General features: G+C 53.0%; 1 protein-coding gene across 1 annotated transcript in view; it reads right to left on the reverse strand.

Annotated features, from left to right (window-relative positions):
* The window catches only part of PRRX1 (paired related homeobox 1), a 38,029-nt gene extending 28,669 nt beyond the window's left edge, over window positions 1–9,360 (reverse strand). The window contains exon 1 of the mRNA XM_072932906.1: window positions 8,823–9,360. Within this exon, the coding sequence (XP_072789007.1) occupies window positions 8,823–9,063 (241 nt within the window). The 5' untranslated portion in view covers window positions 9,064–9,360. The remainder of the gene's footprint in view (window positions 1–8,822) is intronic.
* Window positions 9,361–11,348: the final 1,988 nt, after the last annotated feature.

The following is an 11,348-nucleotide window of genomic DNA, read 5'->3' on the forward strand; positions in this document are numbered from 1 at the left end:
TTAAGCAACAAAAGTCGGGCTGGGTCATCCAGTCTGACGTTTGGAGGAAGAAAAGCCCTTCTGTTCCAGCTAAGATTTTGGGTGCAAACCTTTTCTAGCTGGCTGCTCCCAGCACACACCTGACCCTAAAAACCTGCCCTAGAGTTCTCCCAAATGGAGCAGCCCTCACTGCCTGGGGGCTGCCCTGTGTGTGTGTGTGCCTCAAACCCACGCTGTGCTTCCACTACCACCTCAGCTTGCATGGAGAGTCCCATCAGCAGTCAGAGTAATGGCACCAGAACACAGAGCTTGGCTCTGGGCTGCTCTTGAGAGCTTTTTTCCCTCGCCCTCAGTGCAAAATCACAAACACAATTGCTCTGACAAGCTCAAGTACTCAGCACTGGACAGGCAGCGCTACCCGCCCGTGCCTACAGCCAGCCTTCCCTGGGACACAGCCTGGTCTCCAGCCTTCCTGGTTCTCAGGATCCATCCATCCCAAGCAGGAGCTCTGGGCTGGAGTCACAAACCCCTGCTCTGTGCCTTCCACCCAGGGTAGAGGCGAGGCTGCTGGCAGGACAATTGGCACTTTGGGCCACAAGGTAGGGAGGGTGCTCTAAAGCTCGATGGGAAACCAGCCCTGTGGGGACAGCAGCTGCCTGCAGAGTCACCAGCAAGGCCAGCCCTTTGCAGCAGCAGCCCCAGAGCATTAACACTCTGTTTTCACTGTTATGGCTCAGGCACTTTTCCCTTTTAAGTCCAACCCATCCCCACCGAGCCCCAACGCAGCTGAGCTGACACAGGGAGAAGTGACAGCTCTTTGAAAGCTGCAAGCATCCCTGTTTTTTTGGTGTTTTTTTTTTTTTTTTTTTTTTTTTTTTAACAAATGTGGATCATATTAGTGACACTTCCAAAAAAGAAGATGATTTCCAGAGGCACTGAGCAGGTCTGGAGGGCCCTGCTGGCACACTGGCTGCAGCTCAGCCCAGCTCTCCCACCACTCACTCAGCAGAACAAACCCCAGAGCAGACACACCACTCCAGGCCCCCAGGAGCTCAAAACCTACTCAGCCTTCATAGCTCCAACACCTATACTGAGAGGGCTGGCAGCTGCTTGGATGCTGCCTTCTGCAGCCACCCACCCTTGCTCCATCAGCACTGGGCACCCTGCTTTGATCCCAGTGCCATGCTGCTCTCTTCAGAGCCTGATTCCATTTTCCTTTTCCACGCCTTCCCACTCAGCAGCTGCTGTTGGCAATTCCCTCTTGCCCCAGACTGGCAGGACCACGGGGAACTTTGATTTTGCTTTGGTCAGGGAGGCCAGAGGAGAAGTTCATCTGCTGGTGGGCTCAGAGCAGGAAGCAGCGTCCCCAAGCTGCTGATGAGCTCCAGCTCTTGGTGCAAAAGCAGTTCTGCTGCCTGAGCAGCTCATCAAGACGTGGAGAGGGTCCCAGCCAGATCTTGAGCGTCTCTTTGGATGCTTGCCCTGCCCAGCAGTCTTGCTGACTGGCTGGAGTTTCTCCTGTAGGAAAATTTCTCTAGCCAGAATGGGGGAAAACTTGGGTGGAATATGAACTGGATGCTGCAATAGGATGTAGTGATTTGTTAAGAGCGCAGCTGGCTCCCTTTGCCTCTCATCTAACCTTCCCTTCCAGGAACACGAGGCACCAGGATGTCCTGGGCTGCCACCCCAAGGCAAATGCTCACTTCACATGGGCACGTATGAAATCCAGACTGTCTGGGACAGTGCTTGAAACAGTGGTGTAACCTTTTCTCAGCCCCTGAAGGTGAGAGAGGAGCCCAGAACGCCATGTAAGCTGAAATAGATGCTCCCTGGCTTGCTCATCAGGCCTCTCTTCCCTCTTGGCCTTCACAGACTCATCCTTGCAGATGCCAGGCTTTCCACTGCAGGAGGTGGCCCTCAGCTTCGGCACCACTGCTCCCTTCCCTTCTCAGCCAGAATCCTCCAGACACTCTCACTTGAAAGAAACTTCTCTTTAAGTGCTGCCCAAAGTGCCAGCAGGCAGGCAGGGCAGCTCTGCTGAGCTCCCATCCCTAGAGATCAGCTGGGCCCAGCAGGAACAGTGCAGGAAGGGAAACACAGCTTGGGAACACAGCACAGGTTTCCAGGGCAAACCTACATTTACAACACAAAAGTGAGCAGGGCCGTGAAAAACTTCAAATTATCTCCAGTTAAGGAATGAAATGGATGGAATTCTTCCCTGTGAGGCCCTGGCACAGGCTGCCCACAGAAGATGGGGCTGCCCCTGGATCCTGGAAGTCTCCAAGGACAGGCTGGACAGGGCTGGCAGCACCCTGGGATGGTGGAAGGTGTCAGGGCTGGAACTGGAGGCCCCTCCAACCCAAACCATTCTGGAATTCAATAAAACCAATCATAGCTGAAAAGCCCCTGAGGTGCTGAGGAGCTCTGGGAGCTGTGCTGGCCCTGAACAATGGGAAAACTGTCCCAACCAAAGGGTAACAAAGGACAAATCCCTACATTGCACGGCTGGTGGCACCTACGTCTACATGTGTGACTTTCCACTGAGCCTGTGTAGAGATTTCCAGTGGGTAGTAAAAGGTTGGGTTTCTGCTGCATCTCCCCCTCAGGAGGAGGCACTGCTGCCATCCTTCTCATGCCCTCCAGACTGCCATAAAACCTGCTGGGATTTCACCCCTCCTCTGAGCTGCCTGCTCTCCCACCAGAGCAGCCAGCAGGTTCTGAAGGTATTTCCCACATGCAGCGACCAAACAACAGGTTTTTCTTGGAGGAACCAGACTAAAAACCTGCTCCACCACCCAAGCAGGAGATGAAGCCTTTCTGTACCCTGCGTGTAAAGCCAAGAGGACAGTTCAAACATCAGAGCCGTGGACAACAGCTCCTCCAGACAGACTGTGATGAGTCTCACTCCGAATCTCCATAATCCACCCCAAAATCCAAGCCTCCTTTAGGAAAGGCAAGCAGGGTGGGGAACCAGCAGTGCAGTGATTCATCCTCCCCAGAAACAGAGGCCCAAATCTGGAATACTGTGACACTTGGTAAATATTCGTGATGTACTTCATTATGCAACAGAGGCCCAGCAGGAACACAGCTCCCTCAGGGCTACTTAATATGGGTTTCAAAAACGATTAAATATATCATAAACAACTCGCAACCAGGAATAAACACCTATAATCCCATCAAGTCATTCTGGTGGTGTCAAAAACCATGGGAGTAAACTCGGTTACCGGGGGAAAAAATAAAAATACACCCCCGAAGGAATGACAGTCCTGCAATTCTGTGCCTGCCTTGTCAAAAACCCAACTCTCCCAGCCCCTCCTGCTTCTGCTCTGTCCGTGCTCTTGCTCTTTTCCTTTCAGTCTTCCTCGCATCACAGACTTTGATGCACTCTGCACTTCTGCCGAGAGGCAAAAGGACCGAGCTCCCAACTGCAGACAGCAAAACCGTTCCATGCCCGCACAAAAATACTCCACTGGCCGAAAAAAATATCTTTTCTTGCATGACTCAAGGCCGCTGGTCAGGTCTTCAAACACTAATACTCATCAACTGGCACACACATAAGTGGTCCATTGAATCACATGCAGTGCTCGTGTGAGTAAGGCCTGTACAAATTAACCCTGAGATAATATTTTCCCATGCAATCACTGCTTTATACATCATCAAAAAGATGGAAAATAGACCGGCTAGCAGTGGAAACTCAGTGCAGATGACAGAAAGCTGATGTTCATTAAAAGCGTTCAAGCAGTTTAGACCAAACCTTTCAGTTTTATGAGAGATTTCAAAATCTAATTTTCATGGAAATGTTTTCATTACATTAAGGGGGGAAGGAGGGAAAGTAAAAACCTTCGGCAAAATCTTTTTCAAATTAAAAAGTTGGAAGCTCTGAGTGAATGGATTGAAAACACAAATACCATCAGTAAATTATGAGACCATGAGAACCAGGAAGCAAAACTGATTATGATCAAAAAAAAAAGTGAAATTCACAAACAAATAGAAGTTTCTTTTCACCCCTCAAAAGGAAAAGCAGTCACAAACAGAGCCAGCTCCCTCCTCTACATTCACATGGCTCTTTTTCCTTTGTTAATAACACTACCTTGACCACTTTCATTTATTTTTGTGCCTTTTTGTTTTTTAAGACTCCAGATATGTGACAAAGCCACATTTCCATCTTCTGTCTTTGTCCAGAAGCTGCACAAATTTACATAACAAACACAAAACTCTTTCCCACTTCAAACTGCAGAATTCAGGGATGCAAGAAAAATATCTGACACTGCGATACTCGCTGCAATAACCACGCATCTGCCAGCCTGAGGCCAAAATTAGATAGATATGCCCAAGGAACATAAATGGAAAGGAGTTAATCAAACTTCTAACAACTGCTTGGTGTTTGTTATCTGTTACTCAAGCTTTAGTCAAGCGAGCTCTCCTCAAAGCCTTGAGGATACGCGCAGGAGAACCGGCACGCGCAAAAGATTTTGCCGACAAAGAACTGCGTTTTTCATGCAGATAATTTACAATAAGCTCCAACATACAAACAATAATGATCTGATCCTGGCTTTTCCTACATCGGGTTCTGGAAGAGGAGAACTCTGGAGAGACTTTTTTGAGGAAGATTTGCTGCTGTTGGTGAAGACTGAGGCACTCACCCCGCTGGAACCTGGGGACATCAGCTGCTGCCCCAAGGCTCTCGGTCCTTCAGCAGGACAAGACAGGAAGAAAACTCCTGAGTTTCAGTCAATTTTCCCTCTTCTATCTATCAGTTGTACATCCCCTGTCTACGGACTCGGCATCTTCTAGGAATAAGGGCTGTAATTTACTAACAAATTTACTAACAAAAGAGATGCTCAGTACTCCAAGGTAAAGCAGAGGCTTGCAAAGAAAACCCTGCGGATGTCCCAGGCGCTTCTTCTCACCTTCATCCTCAGCAACTCAGCAGCCCAAGGAATTGCTTTCCACATTTCCAAGCAGTGGCAGAGCTTTTCCACCTCTTTTTACAAAGGCGTATTTTTTTTTTCTGAAGGATGGGGAGGCACAGGGGCAGAGACAATTCAGTACTTAGACACACTCTTTTACTCCTGCGGCAACCTCACTTGTTCTCATTAAAAAGAGGCAATTAAGGCAAAATGAATAGCCATGTGGGAGCAGACCCAAAGTGCTCCAGCTCAGGATGCTGTTTCAGACAGCCAGGAACAGCAGTCAGAGGGTTTAAGCCCCGGCAGCAAGGGACAGATCTCTGCCCCAGCTCATCCTTCCAGCCTGTGACTGGTGGCTCCCTGAGGCGGACGCTGCCTCCAAACACTGCTGCAGTGAGCAGCCATCCTCAGCCCTCCCTGGATTTGTCAGTCCTTTCTTGAAATAACATCTATTTCTGACCTGTGTGAAATCCTGGGGTGACGAACCCCATCACCCAACAGCGAGAAGGCTGAAAAAGCCTTTCCTCGACCTGCTGCCAGAGCAGAGGAGCTGAAGCCACACCGATGCTCTGCCTGACCTGCCTGAGCAGAGGAACTCACTCACCTTGTCCCAGCAGGGTTTTTGGGATTTCCTTGAGAAGGAACAGCAGTACTGAGGGGTCATGATGCTCACTGGGACAGAAAAAAAATCATGGGGGGACTCAGGCAGCCTGTGTCCAGCTTTAATTGTGAATCAGCCTGATATAACGTCAGCCACCTGAGTGGCTGACATTATATCAGCCACTTATACTGAAGAGAGTATATATCAGCATTCTTATACTGAAGAGAGACTAAAGGACAGCAATAACCTCAAAACACAGAACTTGAGCATGTAATGGACTGAAGCATGGTTTATTCACTTCTTACAAAATAAATCCCAGCATAACTATTTTTCTTTTGCTGTTCATGCTTTCTCCACACCATTTTATGAGCCATCAACTGTGAGCCTCAAACAAAACAACCAAAAAAAAAAAAAAAAAAGCAGAAGTCAAAAATACCCATCTGAAAAAAACAAAACAATTGAGAATTACCCCAGAGCCACAAGCTCTGGGAGCCCACAGGCAAGTGACAGATTTCTGTCACCCTCAAAAGGCACAAATGCAATAGGAGCTCATTGCCTTTTCTGGAAAGTTTGGGGATCCCCTCAGCTCAGCTGGGACCTGCACTTTCATCCCTGCTTTAGCCTGACTTAGCGAAAGTCGCGCTAACACAGCAAGAGTTGGTTTTATCTTAACAGGTTATTTTGTGACAAATTTGAACTGGGACTGCAAAGCTTTCCCAGCTAAGCAGCAGGGGCAGGGATTTTTATTTATTTCTTTTTGCCCTGATATTTATCAGGTTTTACGGTGAGGTGTTCAGAGCGAGGAGCTGAATGAACTTGGTAAGAATGACAGCTCCGCAGCACTGCTGCAAACTCAGCTCCTTAACCCACGGACAGCTCTCCCTGCAAGTGTTACAACCACAGCTACTCCCAGGAATGTTTTTTCTTTTTAATAAGAGAAATGTTTTATCCTGAACCTCTCTCAAATAAAACAGTGGTGAAATATTTACTTCAATCTCAAACATCCAAATAAAACCTTCTGTAATTTCTGTGTCAAACTACTTCTCTAAATTTTTGTTTATAAAAACAGCACCGATAATTTGGTTTTTCCCTTCAGCTTGGAACAAAAAATCAGTGGCAAACCAGCTGATTTTCCTTCAGGTTGGAAGAACATTTTTAGGATTCTTGAAAAATTTACAATTTCTTCAAAAGGCTTTTACCTTTTCTCATTTAAAAGCATGGAGCCCTGTGTTAGCTTTTCCACTGAACCAGTTCTCATTTTCCACCGAGAAAAGCTCCTACCTCTGTTGCACTTCCTAGCTCCAGCACAGTCCTTTTGCTGCATGGATTGTATAACACTTCACAGGACACACTCAGCAGGTAGGGAAACTGAGGCACGGAGACTCCCAGGATGTGCTAAATGCATCCATGAGAGACCCAGAAAGCCCAGATGACAGTTCTGCCCAGTAAACCTGGTGGAATTTATTCCTCTCCCCTTTTTTTTTTTTTTTTTTTTATTTTGCTGTCGCTTACTTTAGAATACTTCTAAAACTTTCTAATTCACCGCAACGGTATTAAAACTTTTACAGCATTCAGAGAATTTCCAAATTATTTGAAGTGGTAGTTTGGTCCCTGCTCAGCAGTGCTGGCTAGAAAACAAGCTCTTGGGCTACTTTTTTTGGGGGGGTTCTTTTCATGCTTTAAAAGTAAGGTATTGGTGAAACGCAGCTCTCCTTTCCCATGCTGACCAAGCTCGCAGCTGGAAAACGGCAACATCAGGAGTAAATCCAAATAAAATATGATAAACTAAATTGAGTACAGAGCAGAAGTTAAAAAAACTTGTCTGCATTTGATATCTAGCGGATTCTCCAGCGGCACACGGAGCTGAATCGGGGGCAGCCGCAATCGCTGTTTTCCCCATTAAAATACATAAAATACACACCTTTAGAGCCAGAAATTGTAGTTTTCGGGCCCTGGGAAGGGAAATGTTTGCAAGCCATGTCCCATCGGCGGTGGATCGGCTCTCGGGGGAGCAGAGGAGCGGCTCCGTTCGCTCCATCCCGAGCGCGCTCCCGGAGGATGCTCCCCGCCGGGAACGCATCCGGCCCGGCCGAGCTCGGCGCTCCCACGGGCGCTTCTGCAAGGAGCGGCTGCTTTTGGGAAGGCTTCCCGCTTCCCCAGCTCGGTTTCCTTCGGAGTACCGAGAAAACTCGGATTCACGGGGAAAAGAGGGTCGGAGGTTGCTCCCGCGGGGAAAAAAAAACCAAACAACCAAACAAAAAAAAAAACCCAAAAAATCAAACCAACAAAAAAAAAAATCGAAAAGCGAACGAAAATTTCAATTGGCATTTTCGTTCGCTTCTCGTTTCGTTTCGTTTCGTTGTTTTTTCCCCGTTTTTCGCCGGGAAGCTCCCTCGGAAGCGAGCCCGTGTTCGCAGCCGCGGCCAGCCCGGACCCCCACGGAACTCCCTGCGGCCGGGGATATAATTATTTTAGCAGAGAGCGGCTAAAGGGGGGTTACTGACATAGTAACCTAAACCTTTCTGACAGCGCTGCGCTTGGGAAACGCCGCGCAAGCCGGCGCCCATCCCGCTGCCCACGGCCGCTGGGCTGGCCGGGTCACGGCTGCTCGAGCTCGGACTGCTCAGGCCGGGCAGCTCAGAGACCGCTCCGGCCCCCTGCCCTGCCCGCCGGGCTCGGGGGAACCGGGGAGACCGCTCCGGCCCCCTGCCCTGCCCGCCGGGCTCGGGGGAACCGGGGCTCGGGGAAACCGGGGCTCGGGGAGAGGCAGAATGCGGCTCCAGCCGGGAGCCCCGCACGCACCCTCGGGCTCTCTGCGAGCCCCGGCGCTCCCGGCAGGGCATCGGATAATCGTCCGGACCCCATCCAAGCCCCGAGCAGCCTCCCGGTGTCCCGCAAACCACGGTGCCGGTGCCCGCTCCGACGGGCAGGACGGACGGATGGATGGATGGATGGAGGCTCAGCGCCCACAGCGCCTCGCCCCGTCCAGCCAAGCGCCGTTCTCAGCCCACCCCGGCAAGGAATGGACGAGGGGCCGAGCCCGTGGGCCCGATCCTGCCCGCTTCTGCTCTCCGGTTCCCCGCAGGGTGCAGGAGCCACGGCCCCGGACCCGACGGGCGCGGTGGCGAAGGGCATTTCGCCCCTTTCCCGGGACGCGGCTGGGGGAAAACAAGGGTTTTCACACTCCAGTGAGTGCCGACCCCGCCGGCACTCCCGGCACGGCGGGGAAGGGCGGCTCGGGGAGCGGGGGAAGCCGGGCTGAGCACCAGCGGAGCCCCCTCGGAGCCGGCGCCCCGGCGAGAGATGGAAGGAGAGGATGCCCCCGCACTTACTGTCCTGCTGCGGGGTGTCGCTGCCGCTGGTCAGCCCGGGGGACTCCAACAAGCTCCGGCCGGGCTCGCCGCCGCCCTCCTCCGCCTGGGCGGCCACCATGTCGCCCGCCTCCTCCAGGTCCAGCAGGTGACTCACGGAGAAGTTCTTCTTGGCTTGTAAATTGTCCAGGCCGGCGGGGCCGTCGAGGCGGGCGGGCAGCAGGGCCTGCCTGTCCATGGCGTGGGCATAGCTGGACGCCATGGTGCCGAGCGGGGCTTTTCTGCCCTCGCCCCCCGCGGGCGCCCACCGCCCCCGCGGCCCCCCAGCCGCCGGCGCTGCGAGGGGGGGAACGCGCAAGGAGCGGAGCGGGGCGAGCGGGACGGGACCCGACGGCGGCGGGTAGGGAAGCCCGAAGGGGAGCGGGCAGGGCCGGGCTTAAAACATGCCGGAGGGGCGAGGCGGCGGCCGGCTCGGGGCGCCGGGGCGGCGGCGCGGGGAGCTGCCGCCGGCCGAGAGGCGCAGGGCGGCTGTGGGGCCGCTGGGGCGGGTGCGCCCCGTCCCTCCGCCCCCGCTGCCGCCGGCTCCGCTCCCTCCGCCCCTGCGCTGCCCTCCCCTCCCCTCCGCCCCGCACTTCAAACGGCGGGGGCGGCTCCGCTCCGGGCACCCGCGGGGCCCCGCCGGGACGTGGCACCGGGACGGGGCTGGGGAGCCGCGGGGGGCGGCCAAAGCGGGGTGCTGGGCAGTCCCCCCCACCCTTGTTCGCCGGCGCTGCACCTGGAGGGGAGAGCGGACGCGCCCCTGGGAGTGAGGAGAGGGATAACGAAAATGAGAAATGCAGATGAAAAGGTGAGCGAGGGTAATGGAAGAGAAAGTGCGAACAGGAGAGAGGGAAGGAAGAGGAAAAACAGCGAAAGAGGAAGAAAAAGTGCGGTAGAGAACTGAGAGAAATAGACCAAGACAGGAGTAAAGTGAAAAGAAGGAAGGGAAGGGGAAAAAAAAACCCAAAAAACCCCGAGGACACAGTCGGAGCTCCTCAGGCCAGCGAGCAAAGAGGTCCCCGCCGTGTGTGCTGGCCCTGGTGGCCCCTGTGGCCGGACACAGGTAGTGGCCCTCGGACCCTGGCCCAGCACAGCGGGGCTGGCGAGGGGCCGGAGCCGCGGGCAGCAAAGGCCGCTGCTCCCCGGTGGCTGCAGCCGGGGCTCCGAGCTGCCACAGCCAGCCCAGAATTTCCATCCCCCCTGATCTGGGGAAAGAACATTTGATGCCATCAAAGGGCTCCAGATTGAAAACAGATGTGCTTCCCCGAGCCTCTCCATGCATTTAATTAAGGCACAGGCATGGAGGAGACATTTTCATCATTAGTTTGCTTTCAGCCCCCCCCCACCTCTGGTCCCAGTTTACCCTTTGCAGTCTCAAAGACCCAAATGAGCAGGGCAGGGCTGCAGAGCTCTGCTGAACCCAGGTTGGGGGTTGTGGGGGTAGACAAAGCTGGTGGGTACTGGATGGAAAGGCCAAAAAAACCCCAAAACCTTGGGGCAAATCATGCTTGTGCGCAGAAGCATGTGGGTGTGCACACACCTAAAATGCTGTGGGTGCATCTGTGTATGCAGCACAGAGTGACTTCTTCTGCATCTGAAGGAGAATTTGTGTGATGTCCTCTGGTACATGTCCACATGTTGGATGGGGAAGGAGTTGTGCCTTCACATGGGTGTGCAAGGCTGTATCTGGCTGGCTTTTGTATATTGGCAGCTTGTCCTGTGGCTCTGCAGGTTCAGGCTAGGCAGGGTGTGTGATCACCTGTACATACCCTAATCACGAAATGCCCCTTTTTCTCTCCCTTTCCCAGATACCTGGCTTCTGCCTCTTTTCTTGGTGAGCTGGGGTTTACTTTCTTTCTCCCTGACCTGCTTCAAATGGATGTTTGCAGCTGGCTGTTCTGAGTGGGTGCTGCAGAGGCCCAGCCATAAACATCCCTTTCCACGGGCAGTGGGGTCTGCTCTTAGCCTTGGGGGTGTCAGCAGGAGTCACAAAAACCAGACCAAGAGGTCTCTGAGCCACCTTCAGCAATGCCCTCACTGACATCCGTGGTGAGATCTCCTCATGCCTGAGTGCATCCTTCAGACCATGCTCCCTGCCAGCCCTGGGGTTGGGAATGCAGCCCAAATTTCCCCTGGAAAGAGGAAGCGCCCAGCTCCAGGACTGAGGCTTCATCCTGAGGTGAGTCCTGGCTGCTCCCCTCACATGCAGCACCCACAGGCTGAATTCCAACACAGGCTGCCTGATTCACATTCTGAACGTGACCTGAACCCCTCCTACAACGTAACTGGATTTCTGTCACTGGGTGGGAGGGACAAGCTGAATCCAAGGGGAACTCTGACAACTCTGTCTGTCCCAGGAGGAAGGAGACTGGGAGCAATGCCTGCACAGAGCACCACAGGGCTGCAGTTCATCTCTCAATTATCTCTGTTCTGGCCAGACAGGCCCTATGCCAAGGCACATCTAGGATGTGGAAATGAGTGCAGTAGGAACCTCCTGGGCTCTGACAG

The sequence above is a fragment of the Taeniopygia guttata genome, chromosome 8, assembly GCF_048771995.1.
Source record: "Taeniopygia guttata chromosome 8, bTaeGut7.mat, whole genome shotgun sequence".
Taxonomy (NCBI): domain Eukaryota; kingdom Metazoa; phylum Chordata; class Aves; order Passeriformes; family Estrildidae; genus Taeniopygia; species Taeniopygia guttata.